Source organism: Talpa occidentalis, unplaced genomic scaffold, assembly GCF_014898055.3.
Source record: "Talpa occidentalis isolate TD23 unplaced genomic scaffold, MPIMG_talOcc4v2.1 talOcc4.4, whole genome shotgun sequence".
NCBI lineage: Eukaryota > Metazoa > Chordata > Mammalia > Eulipotyphla > Talpidae > Talpa > Talpa occidentalis.
This window is the reverse complement of record NW_023604295.1, coordinates 32,363,493-32,391,401: the sequence shown is the minus strand read 5'-3', so window position 1 is coordinate 32,391,401 and position 27,909 is coordinate 32,363,493. Positions and strand designations below refer to the sequence as shown.

Below are 27,909 nucleotides of genomic sequence, written 5' to 3'. Positions count from 1 at the left end.
GCAGAAACCTGTGATCTTTTAAGGCATTTACTTGTGGCACCACTTAATAGTCAGACGTGCCTTTAGCACTCAAAATCACTGTGTAAAGCTGTTTAACGGTTCTCACTTTTTAGACCACTAACTTCCTCAGGGCAGACTGTGCCGGAACCCGGCGCATTAACGTCTGGCAAAGTGCTTTGGTATATATAATAGGTGCTCACATGAAGACGTGTTCAAATAGGCAGGAAACAATGTACAACCTAGACTAAATAATTCAAGGTAAAGCTGGGCAACCAGTACACGGCCCTTACACCACGAAAGGCACAACAAAAAACAGCAATAAAGCGGAAAGGAATGAAGGAGGGGAAACTGAGTGCAACATTTCTGTCCCTTTCGCTCAAGCACGACGGCTTCCCTGGAGTATAACACAAGCGACGCAGGCGTGGCCCGCCGCGGCCACTACAGAAGCCTTCCAGCGCGCTCACTTTCCCGCCTCACTGAGCCCCAGGGATGGGGGCAGGGCCGGGGGAGGCGCGGGGCTGACGTCACATCCGGGTCTGACCTCGCTGCCGCTAGAAAGGGCAAGTGCGGGGCGGGGCTAAGAAAGCGCGCGTTCTGGGAGGGGGAGGGGCCGAGTTTAGGAGCGCCGCGTCACGTCCGGAAGACTTAGAGTCCGTGCGGAGGCGGTGCGGAGTGCTTCGGCTCTGGGCGGCTCGGAAACCAGTGCGCTCGGCGAGGCTGCGGCGGAGCCTCCGTAAAGAAGGTGCGGGAGGTTGGCAGCTTCGCTGGAAGCACGTCGAGCGGCGATAGCAGCTAGGAGTCATGAGCGACAGCGGCGAGCAGAACTACGGCGAGCGGGTACGTAGAGGTGTTGCAGGGGGCGGCTGTGTGGTCCCAGCTTCTTGTATCTTTCTAGGCCCGTCGGCCTCGAGGCGGGTGATTTACACGCCGAAGTCTGAGGCCGGGAGCGATGGAAGTCAGGGGCTAGTTAGAAAGCCCCTGTGAAAAATATCTTTAGTCGTGAAGGAGGCCACCGGCGGGTGTAGGTAGCCTTGTCCCCGAGACGGCGGTTTTTTTTTTCCGTTATAAGGGGGCGAAGATTAAAAATGGCCGCTGCGTCCCCTCGGCGTTGGGGGAGGGGAGCAGTATCTTATTTCGCCGTTGCTCTCCTGCGAAGCCTCGCCGCAGCCATCTTGGACTGGCGGGCTGGGCGCGCTGCCAGAGGCACAAAATGGCGGAGAAGCCGCGCGTCAACGCGGGCCCGCGCCTCACTGTGCCGCTTGGGCTTGAAAGAAAAAAAGGCGACCTCCTTTGGCGACTTCCGTACTCAAGATAAGGAAGGCTCATCTTGTGGGCTCCGAAAGTATGGAGACTAGGAAGTTGGCGATTTTAGGAGGAGGAAAATGAATGCGGTAGACGAACGTTCTGGGCCCGTTAGCTTGAGGGGATTGTGCGCGGGCTTTGTGTTTGGGTTAAATGGAGTGCTTTTATTTGATCCCAAGAAGGTTTTCAAAGCAAAGGTCATTATAGATCTGAAAAGAATAGACCACGAAGACGCTGAGATTTTGCTTTCAGGAGTGTTGTCCCGTTTACCCTCTCCTCCCCCACCGCGATTCCAGGAGAAATTGTCAGGGAAGAGTGTAGGGAGTCGTTCATTTGCATTGTAGTAGTTTTGTGTGTGTGTTTCGTTGGGGTTTTTTTTTTTTTTTTAAGTCTCCGCCTTCCAAAAGTGGAGTTGGGTGAAGGTTGAGTAAATTGCAGGGATAAGACATTGTCGGGCTTAAACGGCATGTTGTGGTGATTGGTTTCAGGGCCTTGGTATTGACGATGCAAAAAAAAAAGGTTTGCCAGACTATTGCATAGCCAAAGATTAGGAGAATTTGTTAGTGTAAAACTGCCTAAAACTTGACACACACTTGATAGGAGTGAGTTGTTAGTATTTTTTTTGTCTGGTAGAGTCACCTTAATATCTTAGTAATAATTGACAGGTAAATCTATTGAAGTATCTTAGCACAGTCGTATAAAACAGATTCGGGGTGAATTGATAGAAGGGTATTTTAATACAATACCTATGTGAATTCCTGGAACCTTAACTCAATGTGTAACTTTGGGGCCAAATCGGATCAATTTGATTTGCTAAGACCTCGCCTTTATATATAAGGGTGAATATTGGGTTTTTCTATTTTTTTTCCTAACATGATATAGCTTGCTGTGTCCACGGTGTATGCCTGCGGTTAGGTTTTCTTAGGTAAACAAAGTTTTGATTGAGCTCACCAGGTAAAATTGTTTCTACCAGAAGTTGAATGTACTGTTGAAACTAATCCTAGGTGTTGTTACTAACTCAGTCGTTGAGAAAACACGACGACTGACTGGCTAAAGGGGCGCTCAGTTGAATGTAGCTGAGTAAATTACTTAAAATTGGTGTGCTTGGGAAGATGAGAAATTTGGCTGAAGAAGAGTAAATTGGCATATTTTGCAAAAGAAGGGAAGCAGTTGTAAATAGGTCCTGATTTGAGATCCAGCTCTAGAGGCATTGGCATCTCAGTTAATTAGAAATTTTTGAATTCGTTTTCCCCCTTTCTGGTACAAACTACGACCTAGTGTTTTTCACAGTTCTATTACATAGACTGGGTATTTACTGAATTCTAAGGAGAGAGTTAAAAGTTACGTGTCAGAAGTTGATACTTTTATGAGTCTTCTGGAAGAGATTTCTTTAAACTTTGAAATTTTGGGAAACATACAGTATTTTGCGTGGTGGTTCGTGGTGGCTTTCAGTTGGGGTAGTTAGAATAGACATGAAACGTGTTTCTGCTCATAAACAGTGTTTGGCAAAAGCGAAAAGAAAGGTAGATGAAACTGCTTAAATTTGCAATTAAAAAGCATAGGTAGAACAGGTCTCGACTAAAAACTTACTTTTGTAAATGTCTGAAAGCAGTGGGAAAGTTGCCTTCTGGGTAATCTTCGTTCCTGGTTTGGATAACTTCTCTGGATCCTGAAAAATTACTTACTTTCATTCCACTCTGGGTCCTCCTAAACTAAATTAACTCAAGTGAAGTCAATTCAGGAAATGCAGTCATGGTCTCCTTGTCCCCGGTAACTTTATAGAAGGTTACCAAACACACTTCCTAAGACCATAAATTCCTTTTCTAAATAGAATGAGGTGGTGTGTGATTATTAATTTGGTCACTCTGCAAGTGGCTTATTAGGCGAGTATGTTGAACTTGATCAAGTTCTACATACTTAGAACTGTGGTTGGGTGTGTTCCCTTGTCCTAGGATGAGTTCTTGGGATTTTTGTAGTTCGTGTCACACTTTTATTAGTGCACTCTTGGCTTGCACTTTTCTCAGTTTATCTGGCCAACCAACATAAAGAAGAAAATCCTTTTCCATCTCCAAAGTCAAGTCTTGCTCTTAACCAAACCGTTTTTTTTGCAAAGCGGTTGACAAGTTCCTTTGTTAAAAAGAGGCAATCTTAAGTTATTTTGATTCACAATTTGGAAGTATGAGAGCATGGTAAGAGTTAGCAAGTTTAGAGGTGCATGATAATTGGGGAATTGTTGAATCTTTAAGGCTCAACGATAGTCAGTGTTTACGTACATAGGTTTGTATGTTTAATCTTGGTTTGGCACTGTTTTGCTGTTCCAACAGTTTTAATCGCTAATGAGTCTTAAGATCCAAAAAACTCAGTGGACCAAATGAGTTTATATTCTGTGAGATCAAGATTACAATGGCACACAGTTTAGGAAAATACTGATAGGATATTGGCTGTTTTGTATAAGTAACATGTTTACAGTAGAGATACTATCTTTAGTCTTAATTTCTTAGAAATGAAATCACCTGGAATGCCATCCCATCAAACTGCCTTTCAAATTCTGCAGTTTTTCTCTTCTGCTTAATCTTAGATTGTCCCTTTTTTTTTTTGTTCTTTTGTTTTCAGCCTCTAATTCTGATTTTCAAAACTAAAACATCTCAATCTGTTTCTTTCTAAAGAATTTTAGCCATTGCACCAAATTCCTTAAATAAAGAATTGTGTTAATGTTGAGTGAGAGGAAAATAGTTGCCATTGTTTTGTTTCACTGAGTCTGGTTAGGTACAAGTCTCTTGAAGAAACCAGGTTGAATATTTTTCTCGATTTTAATTAAGAATGCTTTAATGTTGTGAATATTGTCTGGCACTAGATGTTGGCATTTTGAGACAGAAATTGCAAGTGATTACCAGGTAAGTACTACTGGTTTTGTCAAAAGGTTGAATAAGAATGCAGGTGATAGCACATGATGTTAAATGGAATTCACCTCATACAGCCCTTTCCCCTTATGTTGCCTCCAATAAAACCCAAAATCTGAATGGTGAATATTAAATCTCATAGTTGAGTTCACACTTTGCCCAAGAGAAAGATAATATATCCGTACGTCTTGAACCTTAGCATTGTGTGTAACCTTTTCTTACAATAGTGATAGAAAGGTGAGTGATGTTTAGGCATTGTTAGTTTTACCCAGTGTAGATTTTGTGGATGTGGGTTATATAGAATATCGTCACTTAGTCTTGATTTTTAAGCGTCAAGTCCAAAAAAGTTCTTCACTGTAGCAGGTTAGTCTTCAAATTCCCCCAAAATCTTTGCTTTGAGTTGAATTTTGGAGATTCTGTTAGATCATTATTTTATCAATGTTGATTGTTAATACAGGATGAATGAGGCCTGTTTTTGCATTGATTTGTATTTTTAGAAAGTCTTCTGAAAAGGTCAAAAAGCATACTTTAACTTTTGCTAGAAAGTATTGTATGTTATATGAATGTATACTTAAGAACTTGTGCATTTTTTTGCAAAATGATCTTTTAAAAGCATGAGCTTACAACTAATGTAGACATGTCAGTTGGTTGATATGAGCCAAGCTTACTGTAGCAGGATCAAGTATTTCTTTACCCCCTCCCAATATTTTAAAAAATTAGCTTTTCATCAACAACTTGCATGTTTTTAATACACGAATTCCGGTTGTAACCCCTAGTATCTTTTTAACAAAAACGTTGATGGCAAACATTTCTGCTTAGTTCTAAGGAGGATCTCTTAACCAAATGTGTGTAACAACAGCCCAATAGTTGATCTGGTTTTATTAAGTGGCCACATGAGCTGGATTGAAATAAAGTTAATATTTACAATACTTGGTTGTAGTCTTCGATTATAAAATAAAGTAAGGAATGGGGTAACAATGACAGCAGGAAGGTGCATCCATTTTTGAATAGTTGTGATATGTAAAGGTTTGGCCTCTATTCCACTACTTTCTGCATCTAAGCCCCATGTCTGTACATAATCTCTAGGAGGCCCTGAGGAAACCTGCTTGGGCATTCTGATTCCACGATTACATTTGTGCTGCCAGCAAACATTTCCCATTACATTTTAGTGATGGATATTAAAAAGGAAAATCAATTAACTGTGAGTCCCTTAAGTTTTAAAAAAAAAACTTATATTTTCCTGGATTAAATAGATAGTAGTTGGTGTTGAAGAGCTATGCTGAAAATAATGCTTTCTTAGAAAAGACATCGCACTACTTACCATAATAGCCATGGTGGTTTTTATGGCTGATAGGTATAATAAAAACTTTCGTTTCTCACCCCCACCCAGAGAAAATAAAACTAGGCCAGGATATTACTGACAGTGCAATTAGAACAATCATAAGATGCAAATGCAGGATAAGGGAAAGCTAGGATGTTTTATAAAGGCAGTATTGTGTCCAGGGTGTTCAGCAAAGACATGTTTCATTGAGCTATTAAATGATACTGTCTTTTTAAATATTTCAGGAGGTGAGCTATAAATTTCTTTCAATCTCACCACCTTTAAAAGTAGGGTTTTCTCTTTTGGACAGCAGATGATTTTAATAGTTCATTGAGGGGGGAAATTGTAAAAAACTGAGAACACCATTGTTGGAGTTGTTTGTTCTGCTTTCTTTGCATGTAGTGCTGGGTCGACTAGATTTTGTTTGATACTAGTCTAAGATGGAAATTCATATTATAAAATCACATTAAGCACTTCCTGGGGTGGATTGAATACTATTGTCCAAATTTTTAGATTGCCTGGCATTGTATTTCTTTGAAATTTTTTTTGATATGCTATACAAAAATGCGTGGCATTAAATACAGTTCTCAGTTTATCTAGCCAGATCACAATTTGTAAAGCCTCTTCAACCCTGAGCCTTGTCATTATTGTACAAATGAATTGTCCGTGCTTTCCTTTCTTGCACTTTTGTATTGACATGTCACTTTTTGACTAGAAATGTGCTTTTGACACTTACATTCTATTGATGAATACAATAAGTAAGAAGTGTGAAATGTAATTATAGATTTTAACATGTTAGATGAACAGTAAATGTTCAGTTGCGCACTTCACATTGAACTTAAGCATGATAAATCTATTTTGGAGTAGACAAATGAGATTGATTACCATATATCAACAAGAAATTATGTAGTTTCAGTTTTTTGAGCTGCATATTCTAGTTTTTTTTTTTTTTTTAATCCAAAACATCAAAAGGGATTTTTTTTTTTTTCTAGTTTCAGTTTGGCACTGGATTTTATCCTGGAGTTTTAAAATATTCTTCATCCTGTTCTTTTTCTATTAAGGTTAATGTTGAAGAAGGAAAATGCGGAAGTCGTCATTTGACAAGTTTTATAAATGAGTATTTGAAGCTCAGGAATAAGTGAAGCTGAAATTTGAAAAAATAAAAGAAAGAATGCATGCTAATTATCAGACCAGAAGTCCCACTTGTAGAATATTGAGCAATTTGTGTGAAGTGGGGAAGATGAAAGAAGTCAGAATTTGAAACGGAAGAATGAAGAAAAGAAATAAAAATGAAGTTAAGATAAGAAGTAATCTGGAATCAGAAAGCACTACGCTAAGTAATTACTAGTCTGTTTATGTGTCCCTGTATATTTTGCTAAACATGCATGCATTATTTGTTTAATAGAAGAAAATATATACAGGGTAAAGAAGTGCCTTCCAGGGGAAACGTTTAAATTAGGTAATTCTAATTTTAACCTCTTAGTCAAATGATTGAATGCAATTTTAAAAAATAATCTATTGTAGTCAAATATCAGGCAGGAATGAGGTCTCCAAGCATGGGTAACAGTTGACTTCGTGTTGTCCCCTCTAGACTTTTCCTCTAACTTTGCTGATGCTGGGGCAACAGTGCCTACCTCTAGAGTTGGAACTGGTGGTCTCTGCCACCCCCACCCCTTTGGAATTTTAATGCACTGACCCCTCTCCTTCAATACTGAGCAGTGATAGTAAAGTGTTTCGTAAGTTTGTCAAAGCTTTACTAAAGAATGTTACTGGGAAGGCGATGTGTCCAAACCCCCAACATCCAAATAAAGTATTGAACAGGATAGTTTTTGAGGCATTTATGAAAGCATCACTTTCCAGGTGGCATTAGTGGGAAACCAGGCCATTTGGGCCCTAACTTTAAAGGGAATGTTTTTGCTAAATTCATATGGCTGGTTCTTAATTCTTTTGTTTGGTGCCTTTTCCAGCTGTATAACTTATTACCAAAAATAAGTTGACTTTCCTTAGAATAAGATGGGTCATGCAAGTTACGGGAAAATCTAACTTACAGTGACAATAGTAGCAGATTCTTTATTCAGGAATCAGCTTATTCCCTTTTCTACTGTCAACAGTTAGAATGTGAAGAGGTATAGATTACATAGAGTAACTTTGTTCTGGACCCCACTTCCACAACCAGTGGGAAAATAAAACCTGTAGTTCTGTCATTTCCTTTCTGTGTGTTTTGTTTTAGCTGAATAGAAGAGTCAAGTGACTGGTATAATGTTAACTTTCAGTTGGATGAGACAAGGAAAGTGTCAATAAGTAGTAGTAGCCAGCCAACAGCTGTCTTCTACCCTGTGGGAAAGCCAGGAGTGTCACTTCTCCTTCCTAAAGACAACCTTTTTAAAAAAAAAAAAAAGCTTTGAGAGTTGTCAGATCTTAAATCTCTTAGGAAAAGTGACATGACATTTCCTAAAGGTTGCATTATTTTAAGAGTGTAGGGCCTAGTAAGTGTGTAGTTTGTACTTTTTATTCCTATGTCTTATAGGTGGTTAAAGTATTTTAGCATTTGTGTTGCCTTAATACTGATTTGTAAAATTTCTTTATATAAGCTAATAGATTAATACATTACAGATTAGGTAGAGCAGGGAGGTAAAAAGGAAGTGGATGACTGAAAGATCCTTGGGGTTCAAAAGAGAAAAGTCCTGATAGCCCTCCAAGGAGAAGAATGCAGTTTGGAATTGACTATATGACTCAAGCTGTATATAGACATGAAGCAAAAATACATGGATGCTAGTGGACGGTATCATCCACTCCAGTTTTTTTCCCTTAACCAAGGTCTCTTTGTCCCCAAGAGTGTCTTCACTACTTCACTGGCCTTTGGGGAGATAAGGAAGTGGAGGTGGGGGGGGACATGCTTCTTCTGGCACAGACAATGAAGTACAATACCTCAAGAAGGCTGATTAATGCCATTGGCAGGTAGAGCTGAGATGATCATAGAAACAAGGTTTCAGGAAGATGCTTTTGCCAAGGAAAAAATCATGGACACGGAGCATAAAGCTTCTGAAATTGACTAAATGGGTGAGACTTAAATAGCATCATAAATGTCTGGTGCTTTTAAGAATTGGTTCTTAACCGACTAAAGGAACCTGTAATTTTTCAACCTGTGTAGATTAAACTGTATACTTCTCTTTAAGCCACTGTCTAAATCTAATTTGCCGCTTCTAGGTATTTTTAATTACACCGGAGAAAAGTAATGATTATATGGTTACTCCCACTTCTGTCATTTCTTTCAAAGAGTTTTCTGAAATATTCTTAGATTAGGAAGGTGTATAGATTAAAATGTTTTGTTCCATAAGATCGTGAGTCCTTGACTTTTTCAGGAATTTCTGACTATTTTGTTCATGCTAACTTTTAAGTTTATGATCCTTTTCCTTGAGGTATTGATATCGGGCTAGTGCTACTTTTTGGTAGGGTTTTAATGTGTTGACATTTCTGGTTTTTTTCAGTTTTAAGAGTGGACTTGGACTTTCTTTTCTTTTTTTAGGGGCTTTCCCAGCTGCTCTTTGTAGATTTACCTATAGATTAAGATTGAAAGTTAATGTTAGGCATTTAACAGTTGACTAATAGTTTCAAGTCTCATATTTTCTAGACTAAATTTCTTTGCATATATTTCTTTGCATGACCAATGTAACTACAAAGGGGTTTGACTTCTACAGTATCCTGGGTGAGAAAACCAAGTGTCAGTGTGGAAGGGAAAATTTCTGCTTTCTAGTCTAAGAAGTGGTTGCTTGAAAAATGTGTATATTTGTGCATGGCTAGGTTACATCAGGTTGAGTTGTAACATTTTATAGTTGGAGATAACTATCTTTGACCTAAAATTTCATAAGGGGGGGTTTGTTAGTCTTATGTTCTAGTCTAGAAGTGCTCTCTTCCTTAGTGGACTGATTAGCATAGCATCTTAGCTTAGAATAAGACTTCTGTTTAATTAAGCAAGAGGTTTAAAAGGAATCTTGATTTTTTGGTATCCTCCTTTTTTTAATACTCATAGAATAGTTTCATTGGTATCTTTATCTCCTACACTAAGACATCTTAGCCAAGGCATCTTTGTATCCAAGAGTGTCTTCTCCCCTGCTTTCCTTTCTAGATCACTGTTTGCTCAGATTTCCATTAAAGGTTTAAAATCATTCTATGAAATAATGTGCCATGGGAGTAAACAAAGCCTTCGTAACTTTTGGGTTCCTTATTTCTACTTTCTTTTAGATAGTTTTTGCCTGTGGCAGATACTACCCCCATTTTTGAGAACTTTGTCAAAGTAAAGGTAAAATGTCCCAGTGTCCAGAATAATTGCCAGGAAAGGAAAGGGATTATCAGGAGCTGCAGTGCATCTTTCAGCCAGCCCTTGATGTTAAAGTCAGCTATTATTAATAATGAAGAGTAATGAAGAGAACCATTTTTTTCTTTGCGTGTCTGTGCAGTCACTAAAAGGGAGTGAGAGGGCAGGCTGTTGCATGATGCCCCTTCACACCATGTTTTATGATGGCTGTATAAATTTGAAGTTTCAGTAATTGTTTTAGTTCTGGAGACCAGAACTCATTTTAACTTTGCTGAGTTACTCTTCCTTGTTTCAATCTTTAAGTCTTAATTTGTTTCTTCTGCATAACATTAAAAAAAATTATCCCTTGAGCATTATAGGAAGAATCTTGCACATTTTCTCCATATGCTATAAATCACAGAATGTATGTTTTGGGCTGTAGTTTAAAATAACCTGTGTCTTCCTTCAAGAAGGTCTACCAAGATAGAAAGGTCTCTTCTGATAACTTTTGTCCAGCAGTTCCAACATTGATAACTACAGTGACTTAATGCAGTGTCCTTTTTTAAGATTGACCATTTCACTCTGTCTTGGGTGGGAAGAGTCAGCAATTTTTTTTTATGCCTTTTAATTTTCAGATGGGTAAGATTGTCTTTTTAGGTATTGGATTCTCCTTTGGTTCTGTCTTACGTTTCTGTTTTGATTCCTTGGCAAAGCTTTCCATAGTTCCATTGCTTGCTATATTTGTGTGCTGCTTCTGGTAAATTGACTTTTCCTTAGGATCATGGATGAACTAGTCCTGTTAATTCATTCCTTGGCTAGTTTCTTTAGAAGACTTTTTTGATGCCAGTCACCTATGCAGCTAGTCCCAATTTTGGATTGTATATATGTAAACTTTGCCTTTTGCATACAGTCCCTGAACTTGGTTGCTTCTGGGCCCTATGAATTAATCTATTGTGGTTTTAGTGTGTCTTACATAACTTCAATCTTAATCATTCCCAGTTTTCCATCTGTTTACTCTGGTACATCTCCGTTTACCTGAGGAAGCTGTAGATCTCTGGTACTTTCTCTAGTGATTCTGCAGAGTTAACTGCTTCTCTGTTGTAGTTCTATTTGGTTCTTTAAGGATCTTAGTGGCTTCCCACTGGTTAGATGTAATAGGGTCTTAACAGTCAAGTGTCCTTCAAAAGCTAGTCCTTTATTTCCATTACATTTCTATTTCGGTAGGGCTTGAAACATCATCCTTGTCTCTCCACTCAACAATAAGTACAACTTGAAAAGGTGAGATCTTACTTTTTTAAGGCATTTTAAAAGTAAGTTTTATGAATTTCATAGGGTTTGGTTTCGTTGATTGTTACTTGATTGAAATAGGTATAAGGTGTAGGTGTCATAGTTAATAAGGTTCTTTCTTTAGTCTCAATGGAGTAATGTTCCCGAAACACAGTCCTTGGACAGCTCCCTTAACTGCTTGGCTTTGGCACCCCTTTCTGAAGAGTGGGGTCAGTTAACTCTTAATCCCTGCTCCAAAAAAGGTGGAAAGGTCAAGTTAATTGACTTATGTCAGTTGGAGCAATGTAACTATTAATATCAGGTATATTCAGTTCCTGCCCTTACCTGTGTTTTCTTATCTTGGAAGGGGATTGCTTTCCCTCACCATTTACCTCACAGCAGCTTATTTGTTTTTAAAGTTGCCCAGAAAGTATACAAATTAAACTTTTGACATCTGCGTGTAGGAATCCCGTTCTGCTTCCAGAAGTGGAAGTGCTCATGGATCTGGGAAATCTGCAAGGCATACCCCTGCAAGGTCTCGCTCCAAGGAAGATTCCAGGCGTTCCAGATCAAAGTCCAGGTCCAGATCTGAATCTAGGTAAGAAAGACTGTCTTGGGATTTTCTTCTGTTACTCTTAGCTGTGAAATTGGTGTGTGCTTTGTAAATTAGGAAGCTAGAGAGGGTTAGATCATTTGTTGGCCTATTTAATACCGGTACTAGAAATGAACTTAATTGTAAGTTCTGGGAGAGAAGACTAAGTGGTTAAGAGCCTGGGCTTTTGGAGTTAGGGTTCAAATCTTACTCTATTTTTTTTTTCCTGACTTGGGCAGATTACTTAACCTTTTTCAACCTTAGCTTTCTTTTCTATAAAAGGCAAGTTAGTAATAGCACCAACTCTTCATAATTGTTGCAAGGATTCACTGAGTTTAAGTATGCTGCTTTATTAGTATGGCAAATATATTGGAGAATATGGCTTTCAGTAACTGCAATTCTTGATAAATAGGTGTGGTCTAGTATTATATACATGTATTTTACCACAAAAATACTTCACCAGAGCGCATTCTTTTTTTTTAACGTTGGTCAAAGGTAGGCTATACGTCTTGGTTTGCCCGGTATGGCCCCAGTTTATGCCTGTTATCAGGCTTGATTATAGAGTACCTCTTTTCTCTCTTACAACTTGTCCTGGTTTATATCACAATTGATAATGCTCACTCTAATTAAGAACAATTGGTTGATTTTAGTGGCTGGAGAAAGCTACTATGATGGTGATTTTATCTAAATGAATGGTGGGCATAATTGGAGGAGCAGAAAACAGGGTGGTATTCTGAGTTGAAGAGAACACAGATCAAGCTATGAAACACTATGTTTTCATGATTTTCAAAAGATAATTTTCCCTTTCTTCCTTAGTTATTTTAGGAAATGTTAGAAGAGAGATAGTGGTGGTTTTTTGCAACTTTTTGTAGAGTTGAAGTAAGACAATAGAGCAGCAAGTATAGATTCCACTTGGCACCATTTGTTAGTAAATGCCTGGCTTGTGTTCCGTCTTTTGATGTGTAACTCTAGAATAGATGTTTTTAAAAATTGAAAGCTGTGTCTTATTGTCGGTTATTCAGTCATAACCTCTAAGCTTTTGTCTTGCAGGTCTAGATCCAGAAGAAGTTCTCGGAGGCATTACACAAGGTCACGCTCTCGGTCCCGCTCCCATAGAAGATCCCGTAGCAGGTCTTACAGTCGAGACTATCGAAGACGGCATAGCCACAGTCATTCTCCCATGTCTACTCGAAGGCGTCATGTTGGGAATCGGGTAAGGTGAAAAAATTGTGGTTTTAAAGTTGTGGACCCAACTATAGGCACTTTACATAACACAAATTTTTTGTTGTTTTTAAGTTAGGACTTTATATTATTTTACACTGGAGTTTTCGCATTGAATAAGCATATTAAGACAGTCCTTTCCTTTATTTTTAAGCTATCTTCAAAGTGATGTCCAGAGGTTGCCTTACCAGTCACATTTATTTTTTATTTATTTTTAAAGATTTTTATTTTTTATTTATGCAATAGCTGGGGTACAGGCCAGAGGCGCAGGAGGGTGAGAGGATTCACCAGAGACAGTGGAGAGCAGAACAGGCGGACAGACTGAAAGCACTGCTGAGGGGAGCAGCGGTTGCGACAGGACAGGTCTGCTGTGCCATCTGGGAATCTCCCAGGCTGGCCAGGAATTGAACCCATCACAGTGCTGTGCTCAACCCGCTGTGCCACCAGGGAGGCCCCATATCAGTCACATCTAAACAAAACATTGTCACATTGATTGCGCCATTACAAAAGCATGTAGTACTGTTACTGAGGTCTTTTTGGATGTAATATGCTTTTTACAAAACGTTCTGTTCACTTTCCCATTGAAAAAAAGTGTGTTTCCATTCAGGTATAGGTTTTCCCGTACTAGTAAAGCATGAGTATTTATTTTACTTTGGGTATTAAGTTATGTTTTGAGCTTGGGAGTGTTTATTTCTCATATAAAATTATATGGGGAAAGTTTGAGCCTTCCCAGACACACAAAATAACTACCAAGTCATACCAAATGGGGCATTCTACTTTAAGGTAGCAAAAAAAACTTACTTGTATTGAGGCTTCTCTTACCTTCATGAGAAGTTCCAAATGGGGGGTGGTATTTGAGTGAGTGGAATGGAATTTGTCTACATAACAAAAAACTAGTGGAATAAAACGTTTTGGTAAATTCATTGTAGCAACTAGAATATCAGCAGCCTGTCCTTTTTCTTTATTGTAATGATTGCAAGAAGCGTTGGATACACCTATAGCTTCACTTACGTGTATATGTGAACTCCATGATACGGTTTTTCCAAGTAAAGAATCAAGATGAGCATGCCCTTCTGTTGTCTCTTACAGTGCAGAACATTTCCTTGAATGGGCATTATATCAGTATTTTAATCATTTATCCTTTTTCTCTGACTCAAAATGCTATTTCTCATCCTTCTGTTGGATGTTGTAAATGTGTGCACATTGCTTAGAAGTTCCTAAAATGTGTGATTGCTTTAGCAGATTGCCCTTCAGTCTCCAAACAGGATGCCAGTTTACTTTTCACTAATCTGAGCCCCTAATTCCCCACTTAACTCTAAAATTGAAAAGTCATTTCTTATGTAGTCTCTTCTGCCCATTCTCAAATACACTTGCTAGCAATATTTTCGAAAGTATTTAATTGATTATCTGCTTTAATTGATAGTGACATTTTTTGACTAATTTGTGTATGTCTGGGTTTTTTTTTTTTTTTTAAACTTTAGAACAAATTTTTTAAGTTTTAAAGACCCATTTTCTATTTCTAGGCAAATCCTGATCCCAACTGTTGTCTTGGAGTATTTGGATTGAGCTTGTACACTACAGAGAGAGATCTAAGGGAAGTGTTCTCTAAATATGGCCCCATTGCTGATGTGTCTATTGTATATGACCAACAGTCTAGACGTTCAAGAGGATTTGCCTTTGTATATTTTGAAAATGTAGATGATGCCAAGGAAGTAAGTAATGTCTTACTGTATAAAATACAATTCTATTAATTCCAGAGTACTGATGAACAAGTGCTAGGGTAAAGCCCGTTTTGCTTTTATGGCGTAAATAGTGTGCAACTGTGGTTTGAGTAAAGGACATTGTTATAGCAGCAAGTATTGGAGTGTTTAGCACTTTGAATTTATTTTTTCAGAAATAGAACTATAGCAGTTGGTCCATTAACCACCCCCCTCCCCTTTGTGGCCCAACACAGCACCCACCGTGTTATTTGAAGTAAGTCCCAACATACCGCTTCATACAAAAGCTATTGAAGATAATGGCATATATTTAGGGCTTACAATATTTCATCTTTGTTTCCATTGGCTATCTTCTAGAGTGGAGCAAAACATTTTAAAGGTAAAAGTTATGTCTTAGGAAAAAGGAAGTGGTTTTGATTATATATTTGGTGACAGATTTTTATATTTAACTTGAAGCAACATAAGTTTTGATATAGATACTAAAGTTAAAATTTGAGGGTGTGAATCTGTTCTTTAAACACATTGCTCTAGATAAAATTATCTTAGAGTTCTTTATAAAACTGAACATTTGAAAGCCATAAACTATTTTAAAGGTGACCTCATCTACTATTTCTCCCTCCTCAAATAAGTTCTGAGCCAGATGCTCAAGTTTCTGAAATGGAATTTTTTTTAAGTACATACCGTGTTAGTGTGTACTACTTGCAAGCTTCCTTCATCTTTTCTTTAACATTTTTTGCTTCCAGAGACATCCATAAACTTTTCTGTGAAGGATTACACCATAAATATTTTTGGCTTTGTGAGCTTTAGGCTCTCAGTTACAGCTTTTCAGCTGTGCTGTTGTAAAGCAAAAAGAAGCCGTAGACATGTAAATCAGTGGAGCTATGTTCATGTTACTTTATCATGAAATATTTTGAACTCATTTTTCCTCCTAGCCATTTAAATATTGGGGGATTCAGGATTTGTCAACTAAATAATGCTGTAAAATAGAAATAGTGTGTCACATTTATAATTGGGCATAATAATCATGTTAAGTATTTTGTGGGTTAGATCAGCCTTTGTAGCTTTTTGGTTAAATTCTGAGTTTCTGTTGCTAGCTTTTACAAATAAATTTACTAGGGGGAGCAGCTACTAACCTGCTGCTAAGAAGGAATCCTACTAAGATGTAGGACATGTGTTATGGTCAACGTTAAAAGAATTTAATGCACCAAAAAGTAAAAGGGAGTAATATGTCTGGTTTAAGTTTTTGGTGGAGGTCATTTATGGTTATTGAATAACAACTGTATATCCGTGATATATATAACTACTTATGTATCTGTCTTTCAAAGGCAAAGGAGCGTGCCAATGGAATGGAGCTTGATGGACGTAGAATCAGAGTTGATTTCTCTATAACAAAAAGACCACATACACCAACACCAGGAATTTACATGGGGAGACCTACCTAGTAAGTTTAATTTTAATGGTTAATTTTGTTCACTTCCTCCAAGGAATGGGGGGTGTGGGGACTCTGGCATTTCATTTAATTACACCACAACGAAAATCATTCTTTTCACTGGCTAAAACTATTCAGTATAGTACATTAGTAGAAACACTATTTGTACTAAATGTTTTGATCCTCGTGATTAAGTAGACCGCATCCCACTTAATCATAAAGTAATGCCATATATTTTGCTTTGCTGGGTAATGAAATGTTACTGATTAGGCCATTTCTCCTGATAATGAAAACCAAACCATATAATGGGGATGGGGCAGTTTATAAAAATGCTGTTTAAGGACATAGTAAGTTTTTATTCCCTTAAGCATTGGAAAACCTAAACCTTCAGTGTTTTGAAATGTGAGACAGTGCTTCCTTCCTTGGTCATTATGACCAGTGAATATTTTACTGACTGAAAGCTCCAAAATAAATTCATTTACTTTAAATACAGTGCACTTACAAGGAAGAGGTTTGTAATGTACTACTTTCAGTCTACTTCTGTAGACTAAAGATTTTCTCGGTACCACTTTCCTCATACATAATGTATTTTACTCTCCTCTGGGGTAAATGTGGGATTACCAAACTTGAGTTGTTGTTGAACACAAATTAGTAAGAATCTGCCTCCTTAACCATAAAAGCACTGGTAATTACTTGTATACATTGTATGTGAGAAGAGAAAAGGCAAAGGTGACTTAATTCAGCATAAGTGACTTCATGGGGTAAAAGTATTCATTTTCTAATTAACATAGTAGTAGGAAAGCATTGCCTGGAGATTCATAGTTACTAGCAGATATCTTTTTGTTGAGGGAAAAGGGATAAAGAGGTTGAAACAGTTGTCTAGTGTCCATAAGCTTGCTTGTGTGGCCTGTATGTTAACCCCCAAGACCCAAATGAGATAGTCACATGTTCTGCTACTGCTACTCATAAGTATCTGATCCATTTTTAACAACAGATATTAAATTACTGTTTACAGTGGCAGCTCACGACGTCGTGATTACTATGACAGAGGCTATGACCGAGGTTACGATGATCGGGATTACTATAGCAGATCATACAGGTGAGTTAACCGTGGAGATTAACATTGCCAAGAACTCGAAGGAAGCATCAACTCTTATAAAGCACCACTGTACCTAAGTTTTAGCCTTTACTAGAAGCTTTCCCTTTTATACTTAAAAAATCCAGGAGTAGAGTTTTAAAACACCGCTTTATAAAAAGCAATTTTTAAAAGTATCTAATGTGTCGATAGATAGAACATGGGGGTGAATCTTAGAGTGAAGTAATTATGAAAGGACAACAGAGAATATTATAATAGCTAAGGGGGTTTATTAGGAAAATGCTTGTTATACTTGAAAAACACTTCTTTATGTTTTGAGAGTACTTGAACAGATAAAAATGAAGTGACAGTGTATTTTGGCAAGGCAGGCAACTTAGGCCTTCCCTAGCCAAAATGTAATTTTGTGTAGTATGCATTGACCACAGCAAGTGAGAGGTGAATATTTTAATATATTGATTTAAGATTTTTTTTTAAAAAAAAGATTATTTATTTATTTATTTATACAAGCAGTGGGTACAGTCAGAAGTGCGGGAGGGTGAGAGATTTCACCAGAACAGAGAGCAGAGCAGGCAGACCAACGAAGTACACTGTTTGAGGGGAGCAGCGGGTGGCAGGAGAGGTCTGCAGCGGGTGGCAGGAGAGGTCTGCGCGCCATGTGGGACCCTCGCCCGGTGGCCGGGAATCAAACCAGCGCTGCAGAGGCTGCGGGCAGCTTCGCAACCCAATGCTCAACTGCTGCGCCACCAGGGAGGCCCAAGATTTTTTTTTTTAATGCATATAAGACCTCGGTTGTGAGGGATGAGAGGATTCACCAGAAACAGTGGGGAGCAGAACAGGCAGATTGACTGAAATACACTGCTGAGGGGAATAGCCAGCAAGGGTAGGAGAGGTCTGCTGTACCATATGGGTCAGCTCCCTGGGCAGGGATAGAACCCATGCCACAGTGGCTGGTGATAGCTTGATTGCGCTGACTGAGACTAACCCCTGCACCACATTTTAATTCATTCAAGCATTTATTTAGAAATGTTACTTGTTTTATCAAATTTGTTCCAGCCACAAGAGAGAGCTATAGGCCCATTTGCAAAAAGGGATGTCTTATCATTTCACTTACAAGAAACGAGTTTTTATTTCTGTTCTTTGATTTTTCTGCATTAATGGTATATTTCAGAAGAACTTGCAAAAATGAATGTATGTTGTTTTTCTGCTCTTACAGAGGAGGAGGTGGAGGAGGAGGAGGATGGAGAGCTGCTCAAGACAGGGATCAGATTTACCGGTATGCCAGGAGAGAATTTCCAATCTGTAAAACAGTATGGCTCACATAAAAACCCCACTTTACAAGTATTTTGATAAATTATAAGTGGCATTCAGAACTAGATTGCATAAAAGTTCATTTAGATACTATAAATGAATCTTAATGACAGGTTAGCAGATTGTCGGATCAATATGGCGGGATTAGACCTGATAGATTGTGATTATGATAAAAGTGTATCATTTGTAATCTGTGGAGAGTTAGACTATCTTGACATTTGTTTACAGAAGACGGTCACCTTCTCCTTACTATAGTCGTGGAGGATACAGATCACGTTCCAGATCTCGATCATACTCGCCTCGTAAGTTATTCTGATGATTTTCTTAAAAAAAAAAAAAAAAGATTGGGGCCTCCCCTGGTGGCTTAGGCGGTTGAGCGCTGTTCTGAAGCTGTCCGCAGCCTCTGCAACGCCGGTTCAGTCCTGGCCGGCGAGGGTCCCACATGGAGTGCTCCCCTCAGCAGTGTATTTCGTCAGTCTGCCTATTGCTCCCCTCTGTCTCTGGTGAGTCCTCTCACCCTCCCTCGAATCTTTACTTTACCCCGGTTCTTGTATAAATAAATATAAAAAAATAAAAGATTTATTATTTATGCATAGATAACTGTAGTGTAGGTCAGAGGTATGGGGGTGAGAGGATTCACCAGAGACATAGTGGTTGGCGGAACAGGCAGATCTACTGAAATATACTGCTGAGGGGAGCAGGGGACAAGCCAGGGAGGGGTCTGCTGTGCCATGTGAGTTAGCTCCCTGGCTGGGGATCGACCTCATGCTGCAATGGCTTCATAGTGCTGATACTTAACCCCTTGTTGCACCAGGGAAGCCTGATAATGAGTTTCTTTACATATTGTAATGGTATGATGTTTCCTGGCTTACCAAACTACAGCAACTGTTCCTTTGACAGAGATTGGATTAATTCAAATAGTTGTATTTTGCACACATAAACATATCCCACATTTTGTGTCTAGGGTAAAGGAAAAGTATATGAGAACATTTCTTGGAATCCTACTTTTAGACCTAATTAATGTAGGAAATGTATATTCTGTTGCCATTTGTGACTTCTCTTTGTAAGTTTAATACCCTTTGAAAACATCTGAGGGTCTAAAGCCTCAGCTCTCCCTTGCTGCTGCTGTTTCTGTTAATTATCTTGACACTGAAGCATATTTCTTTTCTTCTCAGGTCGCTATTAAAGCATGAAGTTGAAGACATTCTGAAACATGCCCTACAGTTGGGATATTGTTTGTGGACAATATTTTTTATTGTCTCCTGTTTAAAAAGTGAACAGTGCCTAGTGAAGTTAGGTGACTTTTACACCTTTTATGATGACTACTTTTGGTGGAGTTGAAATGCTGTTTTCATTCTGCATTTGTGTAGTTCGGTGCTTTGTTCAAAGTTAAGTGTTTTCAGAAAAGTATGTTTTGCATGTATTTTTTTACAGTCTAAATTTTGACTGCTGAGAAGTTTCTATTGTACAAAACTTCATTTAAAAGGTTTTTCTACTGAATCCAGGGTATTCTGAAGATCGGCGTCTGTGTGTAAAATGCTACCAAATGGCAAAAAGCAACAATAAAGTTTGATTTTTACTTTTCTTTCTAACATATCAATGCTTAGCAGAACTGTTAAGATTAGGTTGTCAGTAGTAAATTTCAGGACAAAAAAAATTGCCCGTTTTCCTCCAGTCCATGATACATACCATACTTAATATTCCTGCAACTAAGTGTTAAAAATTACGCTCTGTAACTCTGTACTGCTAGTATTAGAACTAAAGATCTTTCAATACAGCAAATGCTTAATGCTTATATAAATGTGGAATTGTCAGCCTTTATGTAATCTGTATTATATATAGCAGGGAATAAGAAGAGTTACACAGTGTATGCCTTTAAAAGGCTATTTCTTAAAGCTGTTACAAGGGGATAATGGTATTTCAACCTAGTTATCAGCAAGTGACAATACATTCCACCACAATGTACTCTTGTTGTTCTAGCTCTTAGATTATATGAAAAAACTTGGGTGCTCAGAGTTTGGGGAAAGAGAAGGGAACACTACACCTGTGTTGTGGATGATCTGAAGACTTTGCCTGTTCATTTTTTAAATATTATTTTCAGGTCCTTTGCTTACCAAAGGAGGCCCAATTTACTCAAATGTTTTGAGAACTGTGTTTAAATAAACGCAAATGAAATGAGAAAAAGGCTGGTACAACTCAGTTTACAAAGAAGATTTTTTTTTTTGTTTTGATACTTAACAGTTACGGTTCTTTCGTACTTTTTAGTTCCTAATGCAGTATCCCTTGGCCTGAGATACATAATTTTTGCTGGTTTTGGAAATACATACTACATGTTTATGGGAAATTCAGTGAGAGTGAGTCACTAGGCATTGAAACAATTCTCTCTACTTCAGAATGACTTCTGTTAAGTAATTTTAGTTTCCACGCGACCCAGGGTATACCTGAAACATGTATTACTAATCAGTTTAGTTTTGTTTCGATGGCCAATTCTAGGGGAATTTCTGTAGGCAGGTAATTAAGCTTTATGAACCTACTGACCTTTTTTAGTACTTAGATGTTGTTTAGTAAGTCCCAGTACTTTATAGAGCACTTTGCATGTTTTTAGTGTGTAGCAATTGTAGTATAGCATATACTTTAGTTCAAATAACTGAGTGCCAAAAGTGACCATCCTGGAATCTGAGCCTGGGCAATCTCAACCCATAGTCGGAAAACCTTTTTAAAAACCTCTGATCTGAGTAACCAGATGGTTGTATATGCTGGTGGCTTAGGCAACATTTGCACTTACTTGTCAAACTCACTGGGAACAGTGTCTCAGATATATCATGCTTTTGGTAGCTATTACATACACATGGAAATCTGTCCTTGCTTGTGTTAAGCACCCAGAAGTACTTAACACCATTCAGCTACATTTTTTCTATCTGTTCTCCGCCCATTTGGAAAATAAAAATTATTCTCATTAGACAATTGTTTCAAGTTTTAGTATGTGGCCCAGAAGTTGCATTATGAGAGAGTAGTTTAAAAGCTGAGAAGGGGGTGGGGGTGGGTGTGTAGGAGGGTAGGGCCAGCCCCAAGACAGCATCTGGTAGAGGTCTCACTGGGTTTCCCTAGCCAAAGACCCACTTTAATTAGTGTGAAGGAAGAAATAAAGATTTCCGAGATCTCTGGTTGGACCAGGCGGCATTGGCTTGCAATTAAATAATTTATATAAAGCTACTGGTTACTTTGCCAATTAAGGGTTCACTTTTTAAAGCTAACAGCAACTGAATTTTACTTTTGAATCTGGAGGAATTTTAATAAAGATTGCTACCACAATTACGTTCTAGACCTTGAAGAAAACATAGAAATATGAATTAGGTTTAAATGGACTTGAAAAGTTGAGACACCTTTCCTAACTAACATAGGAAAGGAAGTAGAGGATAATAGTGATCATCTGGTTCCTGAAAAGCAGCTGTTTAAGGAGCAATTTAAAGTGACTTAATGTCAAAACCAGGGAAGGGGGATGGCATCAAAAGTGTCTTGAAATTAATTCCCACTTCAGGCAAAAAAAATAAAGGACTTTCATATATACTAATAACACTATTAACATTGCTTATAACTGTAAGACTTGAGATTATTGAAACCAAATGCAGTGGTGGTTTGGAGGATTGCTGAACTAATTGAATTTTGATAGTCATGAAAGCACATTCAGGAAATTTACAGCATCCCAGAGTTGAAATGAATTTGGGAGGGAGGCATTTAAGAAATCCTCAATCTCTGAAATAAAAATATTGAATGTTGGCTTATAATTAAATTGAAGCCAGTTCATTGGCACTAAAGACGCTTGGGGGGTCTTAAGGAGAATCAGATGGTGAAGAGAAAGCTGATCCAAATATATCTGTCAGGTTTGATGAAACTTTTCCATACAGTTAAAGTTACACTAAGTTACCTTTGAGTCATTGACCTTGGATGACTGTCAAATGAAAGCTGTTACAACTCCCTTTATTGAGGGAGTTGTGCATGAGAGTAGTAATATTGGGGATTGAAGAGAGTAGTGGCTCATAAATGGGATGCAGATGTGACGGTTTACCTTTCTAGTCACTTTGGTCAGTGTGTGAGGTTGGTGGGTATTTTATAAACAGTTGTAGACTGAGAGAGTTTAATGATTCCTGTTAATCTAAAAATGAGTTTCACCATTATAACATCAGAAGCGGTGTGCATTTATCAGCTTCTGAAGGGTAGCAGTTAACCTTTCACCTAGCCGTTAGTTTTGAGTTTCCAGAGATTGTGATGCTATACCCTGTGGACCAAATTGAACCTGCTTCCTGTTGTAATTATTTTGAAACCACCATGCCCATTCACATGCATTTACAAAGTTGCTTTTATATACAATGGCATTGTCCAGTAGATGTGACAGACCATCAAACTAAAGATGATTACCGATACTTTATAGGAAAAGCTTGCTCTTACAACTGATCTAGTTACAAGTGCATGAAATAGGCATCACCCTGCTTAAGCCCAGTTTATACATGACTCTACTCAACTAACATTAGCCAGACTTGAAATACAAAGACCTAGGTAAAGCAAGTTTTCCCAGAGAGAACAATGAGTTCACACTGGCGATCTCAGTATATGGTAAGGGTTTGGTATGATTATCGGAGGGCTGGTAGCAATAAAGCAAAAATGACCATCCTCGCTTTGGTTACTATCCTAACTGCATTCTAACTATTCTGTGACCAAGCCTGAACTCTGATGTGAAGTAAACACTGAGGAGGAAATAACTGCAATAGGAATTGCATTGAGTTGCTTCCATTGCAAGGAGAGGGGGTAGTTTCAGTTTTAATATTCTGAAACTGGATTTCCTTTTCTTGTCATGCCAATACTTGTAGCACAATTTACCTGGGTTCTCCAGTTTTTCATGCACCATAGGTTCTAGTTTAGGGAAAACCCATTTGTGGAAGTATCTTAAGTCATCACAATTCTTAGATCTATTGTCAAACTTACTGATCTAATTTTTTAAAGAGATTTTATTTATGCATACAAGAACCGGGGTGTAGGCCAGAGGTGCCAGGGGGTGAGAGGATTATAAGAAGTGTGTCTTTTACATTTCTAAAACACTTAAGTGAACTTTTAGTGGTTTTTTTAGGGTTCATGAATGCACCAATACCTATCACTAAGTTTTCCAGAAAGTTTTGCTCTTCCCCTAGAACTGCATGAAAGTACCTACATCCTAGTCTTGTCACAATTCTATTAAATCCTCAGAACCCTGGTGAATTTGATAAACAAGCACTTGCTTAAATCTTGGGAAATCTGGGTCATGCCTCCTATACTTTGTGCTTTTAAAGTTTGCCCTGATCTTCCATTGAATCCCCAGACAGGTGACAATGAGACTAGAACACCGGTGCTTTCCAGTATTGTATTCACTGCTACAAAAGATGGGATGGTGGAATTATGCCATAGACTGGCACGTCATAGGAAGCGACTTGGATTAGAATACGTAAGCAGTCAGCATATAGACGTCATTGTCTTTATAGTCAGTTGAACATTGATATGTGCATTCAACATTTCTAAGTTCTGTCTTGGGAATACCGCAATGGGCAAGGTACTATGGAGAAATTACAAAAAGTTCCTAATTGATCGGAGAAGCCTACATTTAATATGACATTAAGTAGAGACTGAAAAAGGCAAGAGTCAGGTTATTAAGGCGAAGAAAATCAGAAGGAGTGGGACATTTTAGATCAAATGTAAAGGATACCAGTGAGTTAAAAATGGGGTGGGAGTTAGGTAAAATTAGGTAAGCAGGGGTCGGGTTAAACTGTCAGATTAATGATTTTATCAGAAATCATCGTTGCGCTTTACTCAAATTCCAATTAATGGAAAATGATTGGGATTGTTGAACAGAAAAATGACAATCGTAGCGATCTATTAAAGTGATAACGAGTGTATAATAGAATGAGCTCTCAATCTAGTAGTCACATAAAAGGTGATTTTATTCTAATACAGAAGATGGATTACAGAGCTAGCTAGCATAGGGATGCTGTGAGAACCCACTGGAGGGTCCCTGGGCAAGGCTTATTTGCAGAAGTTCTTTGTAACCATTAAAACTATACAGAATTTTGAAAACCTTCCATATATAGTCATGCCTCACATTCAGTAGAACAATTCTTTTATTCACTGTCTATGGAACTCTCCTTGCTAACATTTTAAAAAGCTTTATTACACTTATTTGCTGACCTTTTCATTACCTTTGTGGAGCTCAGAGTATTCTCCAAATGTATCTGGTCAGCTTTGCTGCATAATGAACTATAAAATCTCAGAGGCACACAAGTATTTACTGATCTCACCGAGGCTCTTGTTCATGTGGAGAGTAGCTGAGGCTGGCTGATCTGTAGTGGCAGTGGCAATGACAGTGACCGGTTGGCTGCAGTTGTGTGGGTCTGCTGCTTGTGTCTCAGCCTTGCAAGAGGACGCCGGCCAAAACATGTTCTCATGGAAACAGCAAGTTCAAACACCCAGGTATGTTTCAAGCTTCTGTTTGCGTCACATCTGACTTTCCATAGCAAAAGCAAATTACATAGCCAAGGAAGAAGAAAGGCGCTCTACTTTTGGTTGGGGAAATCGCAATGTTATATGGTAAAGGGCATAAAAAGGTAGTCAATTCAACCATGACATATTTTCCACACTGATACTGGAAGTGTAATTTTTTTTTTTAATGATTTATCTATGCGTACAAGAACCGGGGTATAGGCCATATGTGCAGGAGGGTGAGAGGACTTATCAGAGACGGTGGGGAGCAGAACAGGCAGACTCACTGAAATACACTGCTGAGAGGGAGCAGTGGGGTGAGACGGGAGAGAGCTGCTTCTCCCTGTGGGTAAGGTCCCTGGCCAGGGATTGAACTCATGCCGCCGTGGCTGGTGATAGCTTGATAGTGCTGAGACTTTAATCCATGTGCCACCAGGGAGGCCCCGGAAGTCTTTTGGTTTTTTTTTTTTTCGGCTTCCCAGCATCCATACTTCCTACCTTTGGGATATTTCCCAGACATAAGTGAGTCATTCTGGAAGGCACAGCACACCTACATCAAGTCTCACATTTTTTTTACCCTGCCTCTTTCTTCTGGCACATAGGCATGTAACCTAGGCTCCCTTGAGCACGTGTATCCAAACAGTACTGGTGACTCCCAAGAAGAGACCAGTAGGGAATCCATTCAAGTGGGTAAAGTGAATAATAGATTAAGTCAAAGATTTCACATAGGAAGTGAAGGTGAGGGTTTGAAGGTCGCTCCAGCTCTGGGATAGAGGTGTCATTGGGAGGGGTGGTGTTCAGGGTTTGGCAGTGGCTACATAACTGACTGGTGACTTCGGCCTGGTTCTCTCATCTTCCTGTAGTGTGCAAACTACCTAAATATGCTTTTTTAGCAACACAAAAAAGTTTGTTTTAAGTCAGCTGGCATTGTTTTGCATTGTTCACAATCAAGAAGCTTCACCATCACAGTACTCGTTTGTTTGCCGTGTCTAATCAGTAGCCATCTTTGTAGTCTCGTTTTCTCTCCAATCTATTCTCCACATAACATTGAAGGTGAATGTTTTAGAAGGTAAAGCAAATCACATTACCCCTTTAAAACCCTTCAGTTTTTTTCTTTTTGTATTTACATGTAAGTCCAAACTTTTTCTAGTGGCCTACACGGACCATTGTAAATTGGTCAACCCACCAGGTGTCCCCAACCTCATTTTACAACTTTAAGACTACGAAAGGCTGGCGCTTGCTTCCTCCACTTTAGTAACTGAAGTAGGAGCTACAGCAATGAACTAACCTAGGTAAGAACAGGAGAGAAAAGAGGAAAAGGCAAGATGGAGACAACTCAAAGCTGGGTAATTCCCTAGTCAATTTTTTTTTTTTTTTTTTTTTTTTTGCTGCCTGCTTGATCTTTGTAATTGCAATTCAGTTTGTTTTAAACCATACTTTAAATTTCCTGAAGTTCTAAAAATCTACAATCTCCTGATTGTTAGGCTGAAGTTGTTTTTTCCTCAGTATAATGCATATATCTTTCAAGTTAAAATTATCAGATTCATAAGACAAATACTTTATCTCTTCCCCCAATAAGATCGTCTCAATAGGATTTTCTTATAATTGTATATTACAATTTCCTACTTCAGTCTAAATGTTATTTGAATGAAAATGTTACCAAATGACTTCTGGGTTCCAGTTCAGCAAGGAAGGAACTTGTAAGTCACTGCTCCATTCTAACAAAAAAGTTGAACAGTTCTTTTCAGATCTGTGAGAGAGGTGAGGTCACAGGACAAACTGCTGCCCCCCAACTTGGAAAGAGGTGAAAGTGGAGAATCCACTTACTGGAGCAGAAATCTCCCAAAAGAGCCAGTAGGAAAAACTGAACTGTTATTAACATACTGCTGGAGGTTCAGTGTAAATAAATCTGATTGTCAAAAACTTCAAGTGCACTTAGGCATAGGAGGAATCCTTACACTTCTGTGAGTTTGCCTGGAAATCCCCAAAGTGAATGTAGGAGAGAATCCCTTTGTGCTTCTGTATGGGGCAGGATGGTGGGGGGAGCGGGGAGTTAGGGCCTGGAGAGGAGGGCTGTGATATCTGTTGTGAATTTCACCAGGCCAATCTGTACTTCTCAAAATCTGCTCCCAGGAGGAATTAACCTGATTCTAACCAGCTGGGGTTTGATCAGAGCCTATCTGACCTGGAGAAAGGGAAATAGTCAACTCCAGCACTCTCTAGCCTTACATATGCAAGAAGAGAAATACCCATTTCTAACTTTCTATCTTGTACCACCTGAAAGGATTTGGGGATAATAGTAGGGGACTGAAACACTTGTGAAGTTTGTAGTACAGAGGCATAGGCACACTTGACTCACATAACTAAAAGGCTATCATAGCAATATCTTTTACCCATCATGTACAGCTACCAAGAAAAAAATAAAAGACAAGAACTGCTAAAAAATATGTAAGCATAAAAACTAGGTTCATATATGTCAGGGATGTTGGTATTAGAATTGTAATTAAAACAACATTAATATGTGAAGGGCTTTGTTTTATTTTAACATTTTTTTTACTTAGAAGAGCTAGGGTCTAGGCCAGAAGTGTGGGGGGTTGCGGAGGTGAGAGGATTCATCAGAGACAGAGTGGGGAGCAGAACAGGTGGATTTACTGAAATACATTGCTAAGGGGAGCAGCAGGTGAGACAGGAGAGGTCTGCTGTACCATATGTGGGTTAGCTCCCTGGCAAGGGGTTTGAACTCAGGCCCTAGCGATAATAGCTCTGAGACTTAACCCCTAAGCCACTAGGGAGGCCTCTATATTACGTGCTTTAATGGATAAAGTAGGCAGCATGCAGGAACACTGGGAATATAAGTGGATAAATGGAAATTTTAAGAATAGAAAAGAATTGCTAGAGATCAAAGACACTGATGAAGAATGCCTTTAATGCATTTATTAATAAAGACAGTTGACGAAATAA

At 38.6% G+C, this 27,909-nt stretch overlaps 1 protein-coding gene across 3 annotated transcripts; it reads left to right on the top strand.

Annotated features, from left to right (window-relative positions):
• Positions 1 to 568: 568 nt before the first annotated feature.
• On the top strand, positions 569 to 20,622 carry TRA2B (transformer 2 beta homolog). 3 transcript variants are annotated; one of them, XM_037525240.1, is made up of 9 exons: positions 569 to 837; positions 11,548 to 11,681; positions 12,726 to 12,888; positions 14,420 to 14,608; positions 15,940 to 16,055; positions 17,059 to 17,142; positions 18,353 to 18,412; positions 18,676 to 18,749; positions 19,623 to 20,622. In XM_037525240.1, the coding sequence occupies exons 1-9, from the start codon at positions 802 to 804 to the stop codon at positions 19,631 to 19,633; spliced, it is 867 nt and encodes a 288-aa protein (XP_037381137.1). In that variant the 5' UTR covers positions 569 to 801; the 3' UTR covers positions 19,634 to 20,622. The 3 variants fall into 3 exon arrangements, with proteins under 3 accessions (XP_037381137.1, XP_037381138.1, XP_054556397.1); XM_037525241.2 differs by having other exon boundaries at positions 633 to 837; positions 18,679 to 18,749; XM_054700422.1 differs by lacking the exon at positions 11,548 to 11,681 and having other exon boundaries at positions 799 to 837.
• The last annotated feature ends 7,287 nt before the right edge of the window (positions 20,623 to 27,909 follow it).